Raw genomic sequence first — 22,430 nt, 5'->3', positions numbered from 1 at the left:
GAACCCGGGTCCTTGCGCCTGGTAATGTGTGTGCCCAAACGGCTGTGCCATGGACCAGGCCTTAATATACATTTAAAAGACAAAGACAGAGAGGGAGAGGGAGAGAGATATATAAAGGAGAGAGCGAGAGAGAGAGAGGAAGTGTGTGTGAGAGAAAGAGACGGGGGGAGGGGAGACTGCAGTACCAAAGCTTCCTTCAGTCCACTGGGGGCTGGGCTTGAACCTGAGACGCACACAAGCAACACAAGCAAGGCACTGCACTGTCCCAGTGAGCTGTCTGTTGGCCTCAGCCATGTGTTTGTTTGTTTGTTTGTTTGTTTTGTCCAGGGTTATCGCTGGGGTGCCTGCAGTACAAATCTACTGCTCCTGGAGGCCATTTTTCCCATTTTGTTGCCTTTGTTGTTGTCATTGTTGGCTAGGACAGAGAGACATGGAGAGAGGAGGGGAAGACAGAGAGGGGGAGAGAAAGACAGACACCTGCAGACCTGCTTCACCGCCTGTGAAGCGACTCCCCTGCAGGTGGGGAGCCGGGGGCTCGAACCGGGATCCTTATGCCGGTCCTTGCGCTTTGCGCCACCTGTGCTTAGCCCGCTGCTCCACTGCCTTCCCGCCCCCAGCCATGATTTTAAAGAAGACACGGTCTGTAGAGCACCGTGTGTGCGGGCAGTCAAGCCAACACCTCACCTTTTCAACTGGGGCTGTTTCCACCGGGCGATTAATGACGGCCTTTGGAGGAAAACAAGGCTGAGTAATAGATTCCTGGCGGGGCAGAACCGGTCCTGGGGGTGGGGGGGGACACCCCGGGGACAGTCCCGCTGCTTCAGATGAGCTAATTAGCGTCCCCTGAGGGGTGCCCACGCAGCTGATGGGACAGATGATCTGGAACAATATGGGCTCACTGGCATCACTGACGACAGGTGCCAGGGGACACACCTCGCCGGCCTGCTGAGGCCCTGTCACTCGTGGGGACACGGGGACAGGCTTCTGATGCAGCCACTGCCCCCCCCCCGGGGGGAGCCAGGCTGGGTGGGGGGTCATTTGCCCGCAGACCCACACACACAGTGTCCTCCTCCCTGGGTGACGGCAGAGGAGCTGTTGGCAGGACAGAGGGCTCCCCCAACCCCCCTGGCTTCCTGGGGTGGCTCAGTGAGGGTCCCTTCTGTGGGAGCCTGGAAAGGGGTGTGGGGTCCCCTGGAAGGCTGTCCCTCCACCTGCCTCATTAGAGCTGGGGTTTTTTAAATATTTTATTTATTTATTAATGAGAAAGATAGGAAGAGAGAGAGAAAAAAAACCAGACATCACTCTGGTACATGTGCTGCTGGGGATTGAACTCAGGACCCCATGCTTGAGAGTCCAATGTTTATCTTCTGTGCCACCTCCCGGACCACTATAGCTGGTGTTTTGCTAGGTTCTCAACCCCCTCCGGCATCTGTAAGGCTCCGTGACTTGTCCCCGGACCCCAGGTCCCTGGGCACCCAAGTCCCAGGGGAGACCCCGCCAGCCCTGACCTCCAAAGGTACCCACAGGCTGCACCCCATGTGGGAAGCTGCGGGGGGAGGGTGCTGTGACCTCGAGGTCTCACTCTGGGACTTTGCCTCAATGTGGCCTCAGGGTCTCTCTGTCTCTGTCTCACACACAACAGGCCAATTTTCTCTCTTTATCTTCTTTTTAAATTTATTTTATTTTTTTAGAGAGAAAAAGAAACAGAGAGAGCCCCGGTGGGGAGACTGAGACCCTGCTTTTCACCAAGCTCACCATCCAGGGTTCGAGTCAGCTTTGATGCTGAGGTATCTCTCCCTCTGACTCTGTTTCTGCCTCTCAGTCTCTGTCTTTCTGCCATATTCTACTTGTCAAAACTTGGCTCAGAGTGTTGACAACCCCCCCCAGCACCTTGCAGCTCCTGGGCACCAGGCATGGAGCCCCCCCGGCACAGGGCTCAAGCCCAGGGCCTTGCTCACTCAGAGCTGTCTGGGTCGAGCTGAAGCCTAGCCCCGCGACAGTCAGTTGCCGCATTTGTGAGGGCTGTCACCATCTACACGGACACGGGGACCTGTGCGGTCTCTAGCTGGCCGGGGGCCGAGGCACCTTCATGCTTGTGGGTGACCCCCCCACCCAGGTGCCCTGTGCTGAGGTTCAGGCCAAGCACCAACGGCAGAAGCCCCAAAGCTTGAGAGAGAGCTCTTTCCTGGTGTTGTCCGGCTTGGTGACAGGATGGGTGAAGTCACATCCCCTCTCCTGACCAGGAGCTCAGCCCTCAGGGCACTGACGCCCCCACCCCCACCTCCAAGATTCCAGGCCTGTCCGGACAGGACAGGCAGGCGAGGGAGGAAGGAGCCCTCTCAGGGCACCGGGAGGCTAGCACCCAGCCCCGAGGGATGGGAGGGCACAGCCAGCGTGGGCACACAGCGCAGCCCAGGAGAGTGGCCGTGCAGGTGGGCGACGGCAAGCTGCTTGTCCAGCCTTTGTCTTTTCAAACCTTTGATTTTTTAAAAAATTATTATTTATTTTTCCCTTTTGTTGCCCTTGTTGTTTTATTGTTGTTGTAACTATTATTGTTGTTGATGATGTCATTGTTGTTGGATAGGGATTTTTTAAAGTTATATTTGCTTTGTTTGCACAGAGCTGAGGCCTCTCACACGCATGACCTCTCCCTCCTGGACTGCACTGCAGGGAGGGACACACTCGGGTGGGGCCGCAGCTTCCTCCACTCCATGGGGGCTGCCATGTGGCCTTTGCCCCAGAGCCCTGCTGAGCTCTGGCTGATGGTGGTGCTGGGGCTTGAACCTGAGCCCTCAGACCCTCAGGCAGGAGACTCTGTTGTGCTGCCTATGGGTGGGTGGGAGTGGGGGGGGTTCTGCTCTGCGCATGTGGCCTCAGGGCTGGGTGCTGGGCGGCCTGCAAGTCCTGTGTTCCAGAGGCTGACGTGTCTCCCTGCTGCCACCCTTGTCTCCACTGGGGGCTGCTCTGTGGCTGTGGGTGACCTCTGGTCCTCCAGACTCCTTGCTAGAGGCTGGGGGTGTCTACAAGGGAAGCGGGGCTGTGGTGACCACCCCCCTTCTGGACTCCTACCTCTCAGCATTTGGTGGGGCTGGGTGCTGGGTGCTGGGGACTGAGACTGGGTGCTGGGGCTGTGGGCAGAGGCTGGGTGCTGAGGTTGGGTGCTGGGGACTGAGGCTGGGTGCTGGGGACTGAGGTTGGGTGCTGGGGACTGAGGCTGGGGGCTGGGGACTGAGGCTGGGGGCTGGGGACTGAGACTGGGTGCTGGGGACTGAGGCTGGGGGCTGGGGACTGAGGCTGGGGGCTGGGGACTGAGGCTGGGGGCTGGGGACTGAGGCTGGGTGCTGGGGACTGAGGCTGGGGGCTGGGGACTGAGGCTGGGTGCTGGGAACTGAGGCTGGGTGCTGGGGACTGAGGCTGGGTGCTGGGGACTGAGGCTGGGGGCTGGGGACTGAGACTGGGTGCTGGGGACTGAGACTGGGTGCTGGGGACTGAGGCTGGGTGCTGGGGACTGAGGCTGGGGGCTGGGGACTGAGACTGGGTGCTGGGGACTGAGGCTGGGGGCTGGGGACTGAGGCTGGGGGCTGGGGACTGAGGCTGGGTGCTGGGGACTGAGGCTGGGGGCTGGGGACTGGGGCTGGGTGCTGGGGACTGAGACTGGATGCTGGGGACTGAGACTGGATGCTGGGGACTGAGGCTGGGGGCTGGGGACTGAGACTGGGGGCTGGGGACTGAGGCTGGGTGCTGGGGACTGAGGCTGGGTGCTGGGGACTGAGACTGGATGCTGGGGACTGAGACTGGATGCTGGGGACTGAGGCTGGGGGCTGGGGACTGAGGCTGGGTGCTGGGGACTGAGACTGGATGCTGGGGACTGAGACTGGATGCTGGGGACTGAGGCTGGGGGCTGGGGACTGAGACTGGGTGCTGGGGACTGAGACTGGGTGCTGGGGACTGAGACTGGGTGCTGGGGACTGAGACTGGGTGCTGGGGACTGAGACTGGGGGCTGGGGACTGAGACTGGGTGCTGGGGACTGAGGCTGGGTGCTGGGGACTGAGACTGGATGCTGGGGACTGAGGCTGGGGGCTGGGGACTGAGGCTGGGTGCTGGGGACTGAGACTGGATGCTGGGGACTGAGACTGGATGCTGGGGACTGAGGCTGGGGGCTGGGGACTGAGACTGGGTGCTGGGGACTGAGACTGGGTGCTGGGGACTGAGACTGGGTGCTGGGGACTGAGACTGGGTGCTGGGGACTGAGACTGGGGGCTGGGGACTGAGACTGGGTGCTGGGGACTGAGGCTGGGTGCTGGGGACTGAGGCTGGGGGCTGGGGACTGAGGCTGGGTGCTGGGGACTGAGACTGGGGGCTGGGGACTGAGACTGGGGGCTGGGGACTGAGACTGGATGCTGGGGACTGAGGCTGGGGGCTGGGGACTGAGGCTGGGGGCTGGGGACTGAGGCTGGGTGCTGGGGACTGAGACTGGGTGCTGGGGACTGAGGCTGGGTGCTGGGGACTGAGACTGGGTGCTGGGAACTGAGGCTGGGTGCTGGGGACTGAGGCTGGGTGCTGGGGACTGAGGCTGGGTGCTGGGGACTGAGGCTGGGTGCTGGGGACTGAGGCTGGGTGCTGGGGACTGAGGCTGGGTGCTGGGGACTGAGGCTGGGTGCTGGGGACTGAGGCTGGGTGCTGGGGACTGAGACTGGGTGCTGGGGACTGAGACTGGGTGCTGGGGCTGTGGGCAGAGGTTGGGTGCTGAGGTTGGGGGCTGGGGACTGGGGGCAGTGGTTGGGGCTGGGTGCTGAGGTCTAGTGGCTACAGGCAGGGTGCTGGGGGTCCAGTGGCTGGGGGTTGGGGACTGAGTGCTGGATCTGAGAGCTGGGGTCCAGTGGCTGGGGCTGCGGGCTGGGGGCTGGGGTCCAGTGGCTGGAGGCAGGGGGCTGTGGGCCGGGGTCCAGTGGCTTGGGCTGGGGGGCTGGGGGGCTGGGGCCTGGTGGGCTGGGGTCCAGTGGCTGGGGCTATGGGGCTGAGGGCTGGGGTCCAGTGGCTGGGGCTGCGGGCTGGGGGCTGGGGTCCAGTGGCTGGAGGCAGGGGGCTGGGGTCCAGTGGCTTGGGCTGGGGGGCTGGGGGGCTGGGGCCATGGGGATGGGGTCCAGTGGCTGGGGCTATGGGGCTGAGGGCTGGGGTCTAGTGGCTGGGGGCTGGGGTCCAGTGTCTGGGGCTGGGGTTTCTGGGCTGGGGTCTGTGTGGTCCAGTGTCTGGGGCTGGGGCTGTGGGGTTGGGGGCTGGGTCCATTGTCTGGGGCTGCAGTTTCTGGGTTGGGGTCTGGGGTCCAGTGGCTGGGGCTGTGGGGCTGGGGGCTGGGGCCTGGGGTCCAGTGTCTGGGCTGTGGTTTCTGGGCTGGGGGCTGGGGTCCAGTGTCTGGGGTTGGGGATATGGGGCTGGGGACTGGGGTCCAGTGTCTGGACTGGGGGTTCTGGGCTGGTGGCTGGGGTCCATTGTCTGGGGCTGGGCATGTGGGGCTGGGGGCTGGGTTCCAGTGGCTGTGGTTGGGGATGTGGGGCTGGGCCTGTGGGGCTGGGGGCTGGGGTCCAGTGTCTGGGGCTGGGGATGTGGGGCTGTGGGCTGGGGTCCATTGTCTGGGGCTGGGGATGTGTGGCTGGGGGATGGGGTCCAGTGGCTGTGGTTGGGAATGTGGGGCTGGGGGCTGGGGTCCAGTGTCAGGGGCTGGGCCTGTGGGGCTGGGGGCTGGGGTCCAGTGTCTGGGGCTGGGGATGTGGGGCTCTGGGCTGGGGTCCATTGTCTGGGGCTGGGGATGTGTGGCTGTGGGATGGGGTCCAGTGGCTATGGTTGGGAATGTGGGGCTGGGGGCTGGGGTCCAGTGTCAGGGGCTGGGCCTGTGGGGCTTGGGGCTGGGGTTCAGTGTCTGGGGCTGGGGTTTCTGGGCTGGGGGCTGGTGTCTAGTGGCTGGGCAGGGGTTTCTGGGCTGGGGGCTGGGCGCGATCTCTGCTTCAGTTTCACTTCCTCTGTCCTGGGGTGTAATCCCATCCACATGCCCTGGCACCCAGTTACAAAACAGCTCTGTAGCCTCCGTGAGGGAGAGTGAGTCTGTGAGGCAGGGAGCTATATTTAGAGCCTGATTCTTGGTGCCAGGCACACCCACCCTCTGTGGGGAACCCCCCTCTGGCCCCACCCGGCCCTGGGGACTGACCCCTCCCCAGGTGACCGGGTCCCTGCCTTGCACCACTCTGATTCTTAGAAGAGGCCTTGTAATCGGCATCTGAAGAAGCTTCTGGGGTTGAGCTGGGCTGGTTTTGAGGAACTCTGCAGGGCAAATGTGACCCTGGTGTTGAAATGTGCCTGGGCAGGAGGGCACACGTCGGGACTGGGGACAGCTCACAGTTTGCCGTGGGCGAGAGCCTGGGCTCCAACCCTGGCACCCACAGGAGAAGCGTTGAGGCACTGGGGCAGCACTGGGCCGAGCGTGGCCCTTGGGAGGATGGGCAGAGTCCCGTTGTGGGCGTGGACACGGCAGTGGTGGGACTCCCCAGAGCATTCCCACCGTGCCCTGAGCTGGGAAGATGCCGGCAAGGGACCAGGGGCCTCAGGGCCCACGGCAGTTTGTTTCTCCCGAGAGCCTGGCTGCTGAGTTTAGAGAGAAACCCCCATCCCGGTGGCCGGTGTGACCTGTCTTGAAAGGGGAAGGACCTGGCAGCAGGAGTTTGAGGGACTTCTCAGCTACCACCCCCCACCCCCCCAGTTTGTTTTGGGGACACCCAGGTGCACAGGCAAGATGCTTGGCCCTGCTCCCGTCACCGTCACCTGGAGACCTTTTCCGGCTGGCTGTCAGTGGGAGGCCACAGTCTGACACAGGAGGCCGGGCCGGGCGGGCGTGAGCGGGAAGTGTGTGTGTGTGGATTTGCTGGGGACACAGCACAGGGTCTGCTCACAGACTCTCCTGCCTGAGGCTCTGAGGTCCAGGTTCAATCCCAGCACCACCACCAGCCAGAGCTGAGCAAGGCTCTGGTCTCTCTCTTATTAAGATAAATGAATAAAACATTAGCATGGTGCGGGGACTGCAGGAGGCTCTGTGACGCCTGGGTTTGCTCCGGCCAGTGCGGGGGCCTCCAGCCCCTGGCTCCTGCCCACGGGAGCCCGCAGCTCTCGGAAGCCCTGGCCCCAGGCTGCCTTTCTGCTCTGCTGTTTTTAAAAGCTTTAAAAATAATTTATTTATGATGAGAGAGAGCGAGGGAGAGGGAGCTGGGGAGAGACAGAGAGAGGAAGACGGAGGAAGAGGACCGGAGCCCTGCTCAGCTCTGACAGAAGCTGCTGTGGGGGCTGAACTGGGGGCTCTGGGACCCCGACGTTCAGGTCCTGCACTCCTCCGGGGTAAACCGCCCCTCATTGTAACACCCCCCATTGTAATCCCCCATTGTAACGCCCCCGTCCCCATTGTAATCCCCCATTGTAACGCCCCCATTGTAACGCCCCCATTGTAACGCCCCCATTGTAACCCCCCATTATAACCCCCCATTGTAACGCCCCCCATTGTAACCCCCTATTATAACCCCCCATTGTAACCCCCCATTGTAACCCCCCATTGTAACCCCCCCATTGTAACGCCCCCTTGTAACGCCCCCATTGTAACCCTCATTGTAACGCCCCCTTGTAACCCCCCATTGTAACGCCCCCATTATAACCCCCATTGTAACCCCCATTGTAACCCCCCATTGTAACCCCCATTGTAACGCCCCCCATTGTAACGCCCCCATTGTAACGCCCCCCATTGTAACGCCCCCATTGTAACCCCCCATTATAACCCCCATTGTAACCCCCCATTGTAACCCCCCCATTGTAACGCCCCCATTGTAACCCCCCATTGTAACGCCCCCATTGTAACGCCCCCATTGTAACCCCCCATTGTAACGCCCCCATTGTAACCCCCCCATTGTAACCCCCCATTGTAACCCCCCATTGTAACGCCCCCATTGTAACCCCCCATTGTAACCCCCATTGTAACCCCCCATTGTAACCCCCCATTGTAACCCCCCATTGTAACGCCCCCATTGTAACGCCCCCATTGTAACCCCCTATTGTAACCCCCATTATAACCCCCATTGTAACGCCCCCATTGTAACCCCCCATTGTAACCCCCCCATTGTAACGCCCCCATTGTAACGCCCCCATTGTAACCCCCCATTGTAACCCCCATTATAACCCCCATTGTAACGCCCCCATTGTAACCCCCCATTGTAACCCCCCCATTGTAACGCCCCCATTGTAACGCCCCCATTGTAACTCCCCATTGTAACGCCCCCGCCCCCATTTCCCGCCCGGGCGCACAGCCTGCAGGTTGGTCCTTGGGGGCTTTGCGGGGACCCCCGGCGCCCGAGGTCACCCGCCGCCAGCTGCGGAGTGGGTGCGGGGAGACGCCTGGGTGCTGAGCCCGGGCAGGTGCGGGCGGGGCGGGGAGTCTCCGCGCGTGTGCAGTGGCCGCCCGCCGCCGCGCCGGGGTTACTGCCGGTCAATGCTCGCGAGTAACCCCGGCGGCGCTGCGCCATTGGCTGGCTGGGTGCTGTTCGGGGCGCTGTTGCTAAGAGGAAGGGTGCCTCGGGGTGACGGCTCCACCTGGGCTGGGGTCTTCCCTGCAGGGCATGGCCGGGGGCTTGGGAACGGACACTGTGCAGCCGCCTGCGGGGTCCTGACCGCCCCATGTGTCAGGTGCACAGGACCCCAGGGCCAAGGGTCCCAGGGGCTCGGGTCTCAGGGTCTCAGGGTCCCAGGTCTCAGGGGCTCAGGGCCTCAGCGCTCAGGTCTCAGGGTCTCAGGGTCTCAGGGTCTCAGGGTCCCAGGTCTCAGGGGCTCAGGGGCTCAGGGTCTCAGGGACTCAGGGTCTCAGTTCTCAGGGGCTCAGGGGCTCAGGGGCTCAGGACTCAGGGGCTCAGGTCTCAGGGGCTCAGGGTCTCAGGGTCCCAGGTCTCAGGGGCTCAGGGGCTTAGGGGCTCAGGGACTCAGGGTCTCAGGTCTCAGGGGCTCAGGGTCTCAGGGACTCAGGGTCTCAGGTCTCAGGGGCTCAGGGCTCAGGGACTCAGGGTCTCAGGGTCCCAGGTCTCAGGGGCTCAGGGGTTCAGGGGCTCAGGACTCAGGGTCTCAGGGCCCAGGGGCTCAAGGTCTCTGGGTCTCTGGGTCTCTGGGTCCCAGGGTCTCAGGGCTCAGGGTCTTAGGGTCCCAGGGGCTCAGGGGCTCAGGTCCCAGGGGCTCAGGGCTCAGGTCTCAGGGTTTCAGGGCTCAGGGGCTCAGGTCTCAGGGTCTCAGGGTTTCAGGGACTCAGGGCTCAGGGCTCAGGTCTCAGGGCTCAGGGCTCAGGGCTCAGGTCTCAGGGTCCCAGGTCTCAGGGGCTCAGGGGTTCAGGGGCTCAGGACTCAGGGTCTCAGGGCCCAGGGGCTCAAGGTCTCTGGGTCTCTGGGTCCCAGGGTCTCAGGGCTCAGGGTCTTAGGGTCTCAGGGTCCCAGGGGCTCAGGGGCTCAGGTCCCAGGGGCTCAGGGCTCAGGTCTCAGGGTTTCAGGGCTCAGGGGCTCAGGTCTCAGGGTCCCAGGGGCTCAGGACTCAGGGCTCAGGGCTCAGGGCTCAGGTCTCAGGGCTCAGGGCTCAGGTCTCAGGGGCTCAGGGCTCAGGGCTCAGGGGCTCAGGTCTCAGGGTCTCAGGGACTCAGGACTCAGGGCTCAGGGCTCAGGTCTCAGGTCTCAGGGCTCAGGGCTCAGGGCTCAGGGACTCAGGGACTCAGGACTCAGGGCTCAGGGACTCAGGGCTCAGGGACTCAGGGCTCAGGGGCTCAGGGTCTCAGGGTCTCAGGGCTCAGGGCTCAGGGGCTCAGGTCTCAGGGTCTCAGGGGCTCAGGGGCTCAGGGCTCAGGGCTCAGGGGCTCAGGACTCAGGGTCTCAGGGACTCAGGGCTCAGGGCTCAGGGGCTCAGGGCTCAGGGCTCAGGGGCTCAGGGCTCAGGGCTCAGGGACTCAGGACTCAGGGCTCAGGGCTCAGGGCTCAGGGGCTCAGGGCTCAGGGGCTCAGGGCTCAGGGACTCAGGACTCAGGGACTCAGGGCTCAGGGCTCAGGGGCTCAGGGCTCAGGGGCTCAGGGGCTCAGGGCTCAGGGACTCAGGGGCTCAGGACTCAGGGGCTCAGGGTCTCAGGTCTCAGGTCTCAGGGGCTTAGGGCTCAGGTCTCAGGGGCTCAGGGCTCAGGGACTCAGGGGCTCAGGGTTTCAGGGACTCAGGTCTCAGGTCTCAGGGTCTCAGGGCTCAGGGCTCAGGGTCTGTTCCTGGCATTGCTCCAGGCCAGAACCGAGCTTGCCCTCCCCACCCCTCCATCTCTCTCTGTCTCTTTCCATCTCTCTCCATCTCTCTCTCTCTCTCTCTCCACCTCCCTCTCTCTCAGTCGCATCTGGAGAATGCAGACCTTTGGCCAGCCCCTTAAGCGCTATGCAGGCACTTGTACCCAGGGCCTTGGCGGGCTGTGCGGGTGAGCCCTGCCCCTCACCCGCATGTTTGTCCCTTATAGGGGAATATCCTGGTGTCTGACATGCTCACTTCCCTCTCTCCTGCAGTGCTTTCACCCTCCCAAAGGCAAAACCTCCAGAAAATTCCCCGGAGGGTGAAGGTGTGAGAATCCCTCACCACCACCTGCCTGTGTCCCCACCTCCAGACCCAGGGCCTCTGTCTCTGCACAGGTCACCAGGACACCAGCTGCATGGGCCCCAGGGAGAGACGCTGGCTTCTCGGGAGCCCGCAGGCACCAAGCGACCAGGTTCTGGAGAAGCCACCATCCAGGGGACACAGGAGCCCCCCCCCCCCCAGTCGCCCCAGCAGCCTGGCCTTTAGTTGCTCTGGGAGAGCCCCTCCCCATGACCACCCTGCTGTGGCCTCTGACTCAGGGTCGAGGTGACCCAGAGGCAGGTGACTCCAGGTCCCAGCCAGCTCACTGGGTTCCCCGGATTCCACCAGCTCACTAGGTCTGCAGCTGCAGCCTCCCACGGGGAGGAGTTCTAAGATGCCAGGGCCACCCCGGTCATTTTTTAGCTGTGAGCTGTGACCACAGAAGGCAGAACAGTCACCTGCTTCCCATCCGACCCGCTTGGCCTCACCCGAGAGGCTCAGCCCTCGTAACATGGCCCCGGGGTGCAGCCCAGCGAAGGCAGAGCTTGGCACTAACAACAGTGGTCTCAGGGGGCTCACGCCCACCAAGGTCGGGGTCCATATGCACTCTGCCTGCCCTGCCCATGGAGGTTCCAGGATGTCATCACGTAGCAGGGCAGGGTCCAAGGCATGTCTTGCTAAGTACCCGCTGCCTGGTGTGGCAGGTGTCGTGGGCGGCCTGTCTCTCTCTCTCTCTCTCCACAAACAGAATAGAGAACTCAACAGCCTCGTCCCCGGACACTGCATTTAAAAATAGCAATGCATAAGGAAATATGCCAAACAAATAAAATGGCGGGGGGGGGCGGGGCTTCAGCGGCTAGAGTGCAAGCATCGATCCTTAGCATGGCCCGAACTGGAGTGGGGCTCCGTCTCCTCACTCTCTCATAGAAAATAAATGCAGGGGAGTCGGGTGGTAGCGCAGCGGGTTAAGTGCATGTGGCGCGAAGCGCAAGGACTGGTAGAAGGATCCCGGTTCGAGCCCCCGGCTCCCCACCTGCGGGGGAGTTGCTTCACAGGTGGTGTCTGTCTTTCTGCAAACGGTCTGCAGGTGTCTGTCTTTCTCTCCCCCTCTCTGTCTTCCCCTCCTCTCTCCATTTCTTTCTGTCCTATCCAACAACGACAACATCAACAACAACAATAACCACAACAACAATAAAAAACAAGGGCAACAAAAGGTAAAATAAAGAGAGAAAGAAAGGAAGAAAGTAAATGAAAAGCAGCCTTCCACAAAGAACATTCTCTCTGCAATCAGGTGAGAAGTGGGCACGCTCAGCATGCCCCCGGGAAACTCACAGAGGAAGCTTGTGGGGCTCCTGCCTAAGGACCCGAGTGCCAGCTGGCCCAGAAGGTGGCATGTCCCCACTAGCTGGGGGTCCCCAGCTGGACGTCTCCTGGCTTCCTCCCCTCCATGCCCCCCCCCACCCGCTTTTGTCCGTCTCAGTGACTGACATCTCCCTCCACTGTCACCAATGCCTTTGTCACCTCTGCGTTTTGGGAAGGTTTGTTTGACCCGTGCCCCATCTCATGTCAGGGGGACACTTCGGCCAGCCCGTCTCGCCTGCAGCTTGCCGCGCCCGGCCTGTCTGGCCTCTGCGCTGCGCCCAGGTCCCAGCGCGGTGCTGTCTGCCGGCCAGCGCTCCTCTCCCACCCGCTCGTCTCTGAGCATGTGCCGCAGTCCCGCCCTGCTCAGCCTTGCTGCTTCCTGTTTTGTTACTTTTCCTTTCTTTCTTTCTTTCTTTCTTTCTTTCTTTCTTTCTTTCTTTCTTTCTTTCTTTATTATTGGATAAAGACAAAGGTAATTTGAGAGGGAAGGGGGAGATAGATAGGGAGAGAGACAGAGAGGCACCTGCAGCCCTGCTTCACCACTCGTGAAGCTTCCCCGCCGCAGGTGGGGACCAGGGACTCGAACCCAGCTCCTTGTGCTTAGTGATACGTACGCTTAGCTTGGTGCACCGCTGCTCGACCCCCCTCACCTTTTCTCTTCAGGGTGCCAGGACCTTGAATCTGTTTTTAATTGGGGAGGGGTCAGCACTGCTCCACTTTGGGGCCTCCCTGGTACCTGGGGCCTCCTAAGAGGTGAGGAAGGGACTGAAGTGGGGGGCTGTCCCCCAGCCCTGGGAAGGGTTTCTTAGCATTCACAGGGCCTCAGAGCAGGCAGGGAGGGCCCCCTTTCTTACAGGGAACCTGGGAACTGGCATCCCCTCCCTGCTCACGGCCGGTCTGACTACTGCATCAGCCCTAGACTTAATCATCTGGAATTGAAGGGAGGTGTGTGGGCTGAGTACTGAGCTGAGTACTGGAGCTGAATACTGGAGGCCCTGAGCTTCTGGGAGGAACTTTTCTGGATGCTTAAGTCTCTGCATGTGTGGCCTCGTGGACACTCATTCATTCACCCCTTTATTTTTGAGTTAGTTATTTTAAATTCCACTTCTTTTTAAATTTTTTCTTATTCATTTATCTGTCTGGATAGTAACAGGGAGAAACTAAGAAGGGAGGGGGACATAGAGAGGGAGAGAGACAGAGACACCTGACCCTGCTTCACTACTCGTGAAGCTTCCCCCCTGCAGGTGGGGACCAGGGGCTTGAACCCAGGTCCTTGTGCACTGTAACATGAGTGCTTAACCAGACACTGCATGAGTGTCACTGCATGGCTCCAAGTTACTTCTTACTTGTGGTGAACAGTGGGTGATATGATTGTAAGGTGACAGGGCCCAGTCCCACCCCACACCCACCACAGCTCCATGTCCTTACCCTCCCACCTCCCAGAGAGAATAGATAACCACCAGGGTGCACTGGGTGAGTCTGGGGGTGCACTGGGTGCAGCTGGGGGTGTACTGGGTGAGTCTGGGGTGCACTGGGTGCAGTCTGGGTGAGTCTGGGGGTACACTGGGCACAGTCTGGGTGAGTCTGGGGGTGCACTGGGTGCAGACTGGGTGAGTCTGGGGGTGCACTGGTGCAGTCTGGGTGAGTCTGGGGTGTACTGGGTGAGTCTGGGTGAGTCTGGGGGTGCACTGGGCACAGTCTGGGTGAGTCTGGGGGTGCACTGGGTGCAGTCTGGGTGAGTCTGGGGGTGCACTGGGTGCAGTCTGGGTGAGTCTGGGGTGCACTGGGTGCAGTCTGGGAGCAGCTGAGTGTGCACAGCAGACTCACTGGACAGGGGCCCTCAGATGTGATTTGCAAAGGTTGCGGTGTGTGGAGGTGACTGTGACCTTCAGGGTTTGGGGGGCTCCTCAGCCACCACCATGGAGAATGTCACCTTTGGAGGGACACTGCCGTGTCCTGCTCTCACGCTGGCGGGAGCCAGGGGCCCCAGAGGTGGGAACAGAGGCTGCCCCGCTCGGCCATGCTTCCCACACCCAGGCCTGAGCCTGGCCCCCATGGAACCCCAACCCCAAGGGCCAGCTGGGGCTGTCACAAGACAGCTCCCCCCTGAGCTCCCTGGGGGACCCCGGGCACTGTACCAGCCCTGGGCAGCCCTGGGTGGGCAACAGCTGGACCCACCGTGGGCCTGGGGAGACTTGGCTGCAGCAGGTCTGCTCGAGGGTAACCCCGATCCCTGAGGCCCGTCATTAACTCGGCACTTAGTGCTCCCTGGGTGATGTCACCCGGGTCCCCGTGGCCCGGGCTCCCAGCCCTGAGCTGCAGAGCTGATCCTGAGGAAGAGCCGGGGCTCTGCGGTCCCCAGCCCTTCCCCACCCATCCGGCCTGAGGTGGGTGGGTCCCTGTCCCCTCAGCCACCAAGCCTGGCTGTCCCCATGTCACCCTCTACCCCGCCCCATCCCCACAGGTGACGGTCCCTTCCCGGGGGGCCACGTCCTCTCCTTAAGGAGTCAGTTCACCAGGCCTCAATTTCCTGCCCTGCCCCCTTCTCTCTGTTAAATAAGGCCCAGGGGACCCCATCCAGCCCAAGGCGCCCCACCCGCACAGGCTACCTGCCCAGGTGCGCCCTCCCTCTGCCCACAGAGAAAGGGCAGGAGACTCGCGAAGACAGGGCACCCACACACCCCTTCTCTGCCCAGGCCTAGAAGGTGGGCACAGACTAGGATGTCGCATGTGCCCTCCTGATTCCTGCAGGCCACATGCCAGAGCCTCTCTGCACCTAGGATCTTTCTTTTCTTCCTTCCTTCCTAATTTTTTCTTTTCCTTCTCTCTCTCTCTCTCTCTCTCTCTCTCTCCTTCCTTCTTTCTTCTGCTACTGAGCAGACTAGTTTTGCGATTTTTTTTTTTTTGCCAGTGTCAAGTGAAATACCCAGGAAGTGTCAACGCAAACCAATGTCTTACATCTGCTGGATACATCTGTGTGAGAAAGAATGGTGATCGCTTCTTGTTAACTGTCTGATTAACGCGGACACCTGATCTTTCCCTCCCCCCCACTGCCTGTCACTAAGGTTAAAGAAGAAAAGGGGGAGGACAGTGTTATCTCAACCATCCACGTGAAAGTGTGACAGTGTTCAGGTCGGGGTCACGAGTCAGTCCGTTGGATTGTCTATTTATTTACAAGTTGATTTATTCTGAGAGAAAGATGACAAGAGGCCTGCAGATGATGCTGGGGTTTGAACCCCAGGCCTGGGGGTGTAAGGAGCTGCTCTCACAGGCCGAGCTCTCTCCACAGCCCACATGCTGTTCATCAGAACACGCCGTCACCAGGACTCGGTGCAAAGGCCTGTGCCTGTGTGGGCAGATTGAGCCAACCCTCAGCGTTCATCTGAGGGAACCAGTCACCTGAGGCTCCTGTCCAAATGGACCCTGTGGGGCACCCTCCAGAGCCTCCCATCCCATAGGTTAGGGGCCAGACTTACACTTTTTAAAAAAAATTTAAGGGGTCGGTCAGTAGCGCAGTGGGTTAAGCGCACGTGGCGCCAAGCGCAAGGACTGGTGTAAGGATCCCGGTTCGAGCCCCCGGCTCCCCACCTGCAGGGGAGTCGCTTCACAGGCGGTGAAGCAGGTCTGCAGGTGTCTGTCTTTCTCTCCCCCTCTCTGTGTTCCTCTCCTCTCTCCATTTCTCTCTGTCCTATCCAACAACGAACGACATCAACAATGGCAATAATAACCGCAACGAGGCTACAACAACAAGGGCAACAAAAGGGGGAAAAATGGCCTCCAGGAGCGGTGGACTCATGGTGCAGGCACCGAGCCCGGCAATAACCCTGGAGGGAAAAAAAATTAATGTATTTATTTATTTATTTATTTTCCCTTTTGGTGCCCTTGTTGTTGTAGTTATTGTTGCTGTTATTGATGTCGACTGGGGCTGCAGCCGGGGAGCTTCCTGTGTGTGTGTGTGGGGGGGGGTGTGCTCCAAGGCTTGTCACCTCCCAGCCCACCTCTGTGTCACTCTGCACTTAGACACATGGGGTGAGCCACTGCTTGGAAGTCCACGAGCCCTGTCCCATGAGGGGAGTGTGTCTCTTTATTTTATTTTATTTTATTTTATTTTATTTTAATTCTATTATGTTTGTTTTCTCTTCTCTTCTTCCCTTCTCTCTTTTCTTGTCTTGTCTTCTCTGCCAAACTCCAGCTGGAGACTCAGACATTCAAAGCGATTGACTTGTCTGCAAAACACTGCCCTGTTAATCCCTCAATCATGGATCGCAACCTAGCCGGAGCGAGCGCCGGCCCGGCCAGCCTGCCACGGAGGGTCGGCACAGGGGAGGCCAAGCGGGTCAGCCGGTGAAGGCGCTGAGGCCATGGGGTGCTGGGCAGGGGTCCCTCCACGGGCCGGGGGTCTGGACACCGACAGGTCCCCCGACACTTGCTCCCTGACCCCGGGGAGGCAGCGGCCAGGCCTGTGGGCGCTCTCTGCGTGCCCCCTGTGGTCACTCTCGCCCCCACCCTGGCGTTGGACGGATATGGGCCCGGCTGTGCAGAGCACAGACCCTGTGTCCTCGGTGTGTCCCCTGGAGCTGACCACCCTGCCCTCTGCCCCCACAGGCTACAAGACCCTTCTCAAGGGCATCTCCGGCAAGTTTGGCAGCGGGGAGCTGGTGGCCATCATGGGCCCCTCGGGGGCCGGCAAGTCCACCCTCATGAACATCCTGGCTGGGTACAGGTGAGCCTGCCTGGGGCGGGACAGAGGGACAGGGGGTCAGGACAGGAGGATAAGGGGCAGGAGGATGGGGGCAGGAGGATAGGGAATAGGGGGTAGGGGGGCAGGGGGTGGGAGGACAGGGGTCAGGGGACAGGAGGACAGCGGACAGGAGGACAGGGAATGGGGGTAGGGGAACAGGAGATGAGGGAATGGGGACGGGACGGAGGACAGGGAATGGGGGCAGGGGGAGAGGGGATGGGGTAGAGGGCAGGGACCACCTGTAAGAGGAAGCTTCACGAGTGGTGGAGCAGGGCTGCAGGTGTCTCTCTGTCTCTCCCTCCCCTCTCAGTCTCTCTGTCCTGTCCAATAGAATAGAAAAGAGACGGGGAGATGGGAGGGCAGTTCAGGAGATGACGGTCCAGGGAGGCCAGAGCCAGGCTGACGCCCCCCCCCCACACACACACACACAGGGAGACGGGCATGAAGGGTTCAGTCCTCATCAACGGGCAGCCCCGGGACCTGCGCTGTTTCCGGAAGGTGTCCTGCTACATCATGCAGGACGACATGCTCCTGCCTCACCTCACGGTGCAGGAGGCCATGATGGTGAGCCTCCCCCTCCACCACTGCAGGGCCCCAAGAGAGTTCTAGGCGGCCACCCCCGCCAGCGGCCAGGTCACGGGACCCCGGGGGAGGGGGTGTCACAGTGTCTGGGGACCCGGCTCGGTGGCCACTCCCACAGCCCTGCGTTCACATGAGCCGTCCCCATACGCGGGCCACCGAGAGAGACCGTCACCCTGCGGGTCCCCAGGTGCCGAGGCCACGGCAGTGCAGACAAGTCCCTCGCCCGCACCCCTACCTCCTGTCCGTCTCCCCGTGACTGTCCTCACTAGCTCACCCTGGGGGCCCGGGGCTCTCCTTCCCCACCCCGAGGCCCCAGCCCGTGTGACGGGGGCCCCCCTTGACCCACCTCTGCGCCCACAGGTGTCTGCTCACCTGAAGCTGCAGGAGAAAGATGAAGGCAGGAGAGAGATGGTGAGTTGATGCCCAGGGTGCATCCCCGGCTGCTTTGGGGGCTCTCCCCGGGTGTGGGGGTGTCGTCAGGGCTCCTGTGGGTGGGAGACTCGTGTTCACTCGTGTTCACAAAACTGAAGTCGGGCGGAACGGCGACGGTGAAGAGAGGTTGGAACTCCTGGCGGCGAGGGGACATTGCTTATGAAGAAAGGCAAGGGGAGCCTTGGCGGCACAGCCTTTGATGTTTAGAATCACCCTTGCTTACTGGCTAGAGATGGCAAGAAACTGAGAGGCAGGGGAGACAGAGAGGGGAGAGACAGAGAGACCCCTGCAGCCCTGCTTCACCTCTCTCGAAGCTTCCCTTCTGCAGGTGGGACAGGGGTCTCGAACCCGGATCCTCGTGCCCTGTAACATGGGCGCTCAACAGGTGCACCGTCACCCGGCCCCGAGATGGTGCATTTCTGGGGCATCCAGAGAGAGAAAGAGGCGGACAGAGAGACAGACAGAAGAGCACCGGCAGGGGGACCACCCAGAGAGAGGATTGCCCTGCTCCTCGCCGTGCAGGGTGCTTTTGCGGGTTCTCCCTCCAGCACCCCTCCCTCCCCAAAGTCCAGCTGGATGGTGTGACTGAGTCAGTACCCTGGGGTTGGTCCGGGCCCAGGCCAGCTGTGCACCAGGGTCTCCACAGGTGCTGTCACCTGGGGCCTTGGGTGGCCGGGCCAGAGTGCGTGTGATGTGACGGTTCGGGGCCTCTCGTGGAGGAGCTACAGTTAATGACTCGGGCCTGAGAGGCCAGGTGGCTGACACTGGCCACAGCCTGAAGAAGGCCGGTGTGGGCTACAGCTCTGTCCCCGGGGTCTCTTGTCCTTGATTAGTTAGTGACAAGATACACCAAAGAAATAAAGAAAGATGGGAGCCGGGCGGTAGTGCAGTGGGTTAACCGCACGTGGCGCAAAGCGCAGGGACCGGCGTAAGGATCCCGGTTCGAGCCCCCGGCTCCCCACCTGCAGGGGAGTCGCTTCACGGGCGGTGAAGCAGGTCTGCAGGTGTCTCCTCTCTAGATTTCTCTCTGTCCTATCCAGCAACAACAGCAATAAGAACAGTAAACACAAGGGCAACGACGTGGGGAAAATGGCCTCTAGGGACAGTGGATTCACAGTGCAGGCACCAAGCCCCAGTGACAACCCTGGAGACAAAAAAAAAAAAAAAGAAAAGAAAAATAGGGCTGGGAGTTGGGCTGCAGCGCAGAGGGCTAAGCAGCGCACGTGGTGTGAAGCGCAAGGACCGGCATGATGATCCCGGTTCGAGCCCCCGACTCCCCACCTGCAAGAGGGTCGCTTCACAGGCTGTGAAGCAGGTCTGCAGCTCTCCCCCTCTCTTTCTTCCCCTCATCTCTCCATTTCTCTCTATCTGACAACAATAATAACTGCAACAATAAAACAACAAGGGCAACAAAAGGGAATAAATAAATTTAAAATAAAAAGTTTTAAAAAGTCATTATATAAAAAAGAAAGAAACAATAATAATAAGAAAGAAAGTAAGAAAGAAAGAAAGAAAGAAAGAAAGAAAGAAAGAAAGAAAGAAAAGGGAGGAAGGAAGGAAGGAAGGAAGGAAGGGCCCAGGTGGTGGCGCACCTGGTTGAGTGCTCACATTACAGTGCGCAAGGACCCAGGTTCAAGCCCCCCAGTCTGCATCACAGGTCTCTCTCTGCTAGCCTTGCAGAGTAACCAGGCTGCGGGCTGCACACTCCTGGGCCATGTCCCTCCTGCTACACAGACCCTAGTCGCTAGACCCTGATGGGGACACAGTGACCTCAAAAGTCCCCTGGCCAGGGCCGAGAAGTGGCCTCCTGTGCAGAGTCTGACCAGCACTCTTTGTAAAAAATGATTGATTGATTTATTATTGGATAGAGACAGAGAGAAATGGAGAGAGAGGTAGAGAGGGAGAGAGACAGAGAGACACCTGCAGCCCTGTTTCACCGCTCGTAAAGCTGTCCCCTGCAGGTGGGGACCGGGGGCTTGAACCCCGGTCTTTGTGCCCTGTGATGTGAGCACTTAGCCCGGTGCGCCACCGCCTGCCACCGCCTGCCTCCTGCGCCGTGGCTCTTAGACCCTCCTGTGGTGCGTGGAGGAGTCACGTCACAGGCCGGGCCTGAGGCTCGCCATGCCCAGCACACTCAGCCCTTCCTGACGCCTGACACCTTTCTTCCCAGCTGCTCCTCCTCCGCAGGAACAATGAGGCGTGAGTCAGCCCCCTTAAAAATACCCAGCCGCCACCCACACGCATCGGAGAAACTGGCTCCTCGTGTGGGCTCTTCACCAGTCTTTAAAAATAAATCAATAAGCAAGTTTCTGGGGTGACGGAGACCTTCTCAAACTCGGGTGCTCAGGGGTTCCCTGGACTCCCGGGGTGCGGACTGTGGCGAGAGCTGTGACTCCCGCGGTCTTGTATCACGTGCCCCCGCCTCCGGCTCGGCGCCCAGCACCAGCCAGGGAAGAAGCGAGCCCACGCCGTGTGCAGGTTCACGTGTGCAGATTCACCGTCTGTGCTTCTCAAAGACAGTGGTTTATTGAGAAGAGCAACACGCAGATAGACACAGACACACACACAGAAACACAGAGACAGACACACACACACAGGCACACACACAGACACAGAGACAGACACACACACACAGGCACACACACAGACACAGAGACAGACACACACACACAGGCACACACACAGACACAGAGACAGACACACACACACAGGCACACACACAGACACAGAGACAGACACACACAGAGAAACACACACAGAGACAGACACACACACAGGCACACACACAGACACACACAGAGACAGACACACACACAGAGACAGACACACATGCACACACACACAGACACACACATACACAGACACACACAGAGACACACACAGAGACACACACATGGAGAGACAGACACACAGACACAGACACACACAGAGAGACAGACACATGGAGAGACAGACACACAAACACACACATACACAGACACACAGAGAGACAGACACATGGAGAGATAGGCACACAGAGAGACACACAAACACACACATAGAGACACACAGACACACACACAAAGACAGACACACAGGCACACACACTCACACACACAGACACACTCACACTCACAGAGAGACAGACACACACAGAGACACACACAGAGACACGCACACACACACACACGCACACTCTGTCACACTCACACTCACACACACACACTCACACACACACTCACACACACACTCACACACACACTCACACACACACACTCACACACACACTCACACACACACTCACACTCACACACACACACACTCACACTCACACACACACTCACACACACACACACTCACACACTCACACACACACTCACACACACACTCACACACACACACTCTCACACACACACTCACACACACACTCACACACACACACACACACTCACACACACACTCACACACACACACTCACACACACTCACACACACACTCACACACACACACTCACACACACTCACTCACACACACACACACACACACACACACACTCACACACTCACACTCACACACACACATTCACACACACTCACACACACACACACTCACACACACACTCACTCACACACTCACACACACACTCACACACATTCACACACACTCACACACACACTCACACACATTCACACACACACTCACACACTCACACACACACTCACACACTCACACTCACACACACACATTCACACACACTCACACACACACACACTCACACACACACTCACTCACACACTCACACACACACTCACACACATTCACACACACTCACACACACACTCACACACATTCACACACACACTCACACACTCACACACACACTCACACACACACTCACACACATTCACACACACACTCACACACTCACACACACACTCACACACACACTCACACACACACACTCACACACACACACACACTCACACACACACACACATACTCATACACCCTCCAGGCCGGGGCTGCTTTCTGGGTGGGGGCTTCCTTCTGCAGCCGCCCCTGTGCCCGGCCGTGGCTCAGAGCCCACAGGACTCGGCCTGGGGTGCAGGTCACGAGGTCGCTGGGGACTCAGTAAGAAGCGAGCCCCATGTGCGCCGGCCGGCATCACAGGGCTGGTCCCTCACACTGGCTGCGCGTAAGCCTAAGACGTGCGGGACCTGCGGGCAGCTTCACGGCGCGGGCTGCGGGTCTCTCGCCCGTCTGTCACCCTGTGCTGGCGGCACCACGCTGCTGCAGCGCGACCTGTGCCCCGTGCCGCACGGGCAGGACACGACACACGGCAGGCTCCCGTCGGCCAGCCCGTGACGCCACGTGCCTGTTGCTCTGTGTCTCCCTCTGCTCCATGTTGGGAAGTGAGGTTGTGCGAGCTGCGGTGTGACGCCGGTTCATGACCTCAGACTCCTGCTTCATGCCATGGCACGGCAGAGATGGCCGCCTGGCGGTGATGGCGGTGATGGCGGTGATGACTTTGCCTCCAGGGTTATCGCTGGAGCTCAGTGTCAGCACTACGAATCCACTGCTCCTGGAGGCCAGTTTTCGCATTTTTTTACTGGTTAGGACAGAGAGAAATTAAGAGGAGAAGGAGAGAGAGGGGGAGAGAGAGGGAGAGAGGGAGAGAGAGAGAGAGAGATG

The 22,430-nt window shown here is 60.1% G+C and overlaps 1 protein-coding gene and 1 long non-coding RNA gene across 2 annotated transcripts in view; one reads left to right on the top strand and one right to left on the bottom strand.

The window, feature by feature from the left end:
- The window catches only part of ABCG1 (ATP binding cassette subfamily G member 1), a 45,369-nt gene that overhangs the window by 4,968 nt on the left and 17,971 nt on the right, over positions 1-22,430 (top strand). Inside the window, exons 2-4 of the mRNA XM_060184164.1 lie at positions 16,610-16,727; positions 17,177-17,309; positions 17,688-17,738. Coding sequence (XP_060040147.1) covers positions 16,610-16,727; positions 17,177-17,309; positions 17,688-17,738 — 302 coding nt within the window. The remainder of the gene's footprint in view (positions 1-16,609; positions 16,728-17,176; positions 17,310-17,687; positions 17,739-22,430) is intronic.
- LOC132536387 (uncharacterized) lies at positions 16,626-17,873 on the bottom strand. The gene is made up of 3 exons (XR_009547985.1): positions 17,700-17,873; positions 16,985-17,065; positions 16,626-16,737 (listed from the first exon to the last, which is right to left on the bottom strand). It is a non-coding gene; the product is annotated as an uncharacterized LOC132536387 (long non-coding RNA).

The sequence above is a fragment of the Erinaceus europaeus genome, unplaced genomic scaffold (genome assembly GCF_950295315.1).
Source record: "Erinaceus europaeus unplaced genomic scaffold, mEriEur2.1 scaffold_736, whole genome shotgun sequence".
NCBI lineage: Eukaryota > Metazoa > Chordata > Mammalia > Eulipotyphla > Erinaceidae > Erinaceus > Erinaceus europaeus.
Note: the sequence above shows the minus strand (reverse complement) of the source record. Positions and strands in the feature narration are given on the sequence as shown.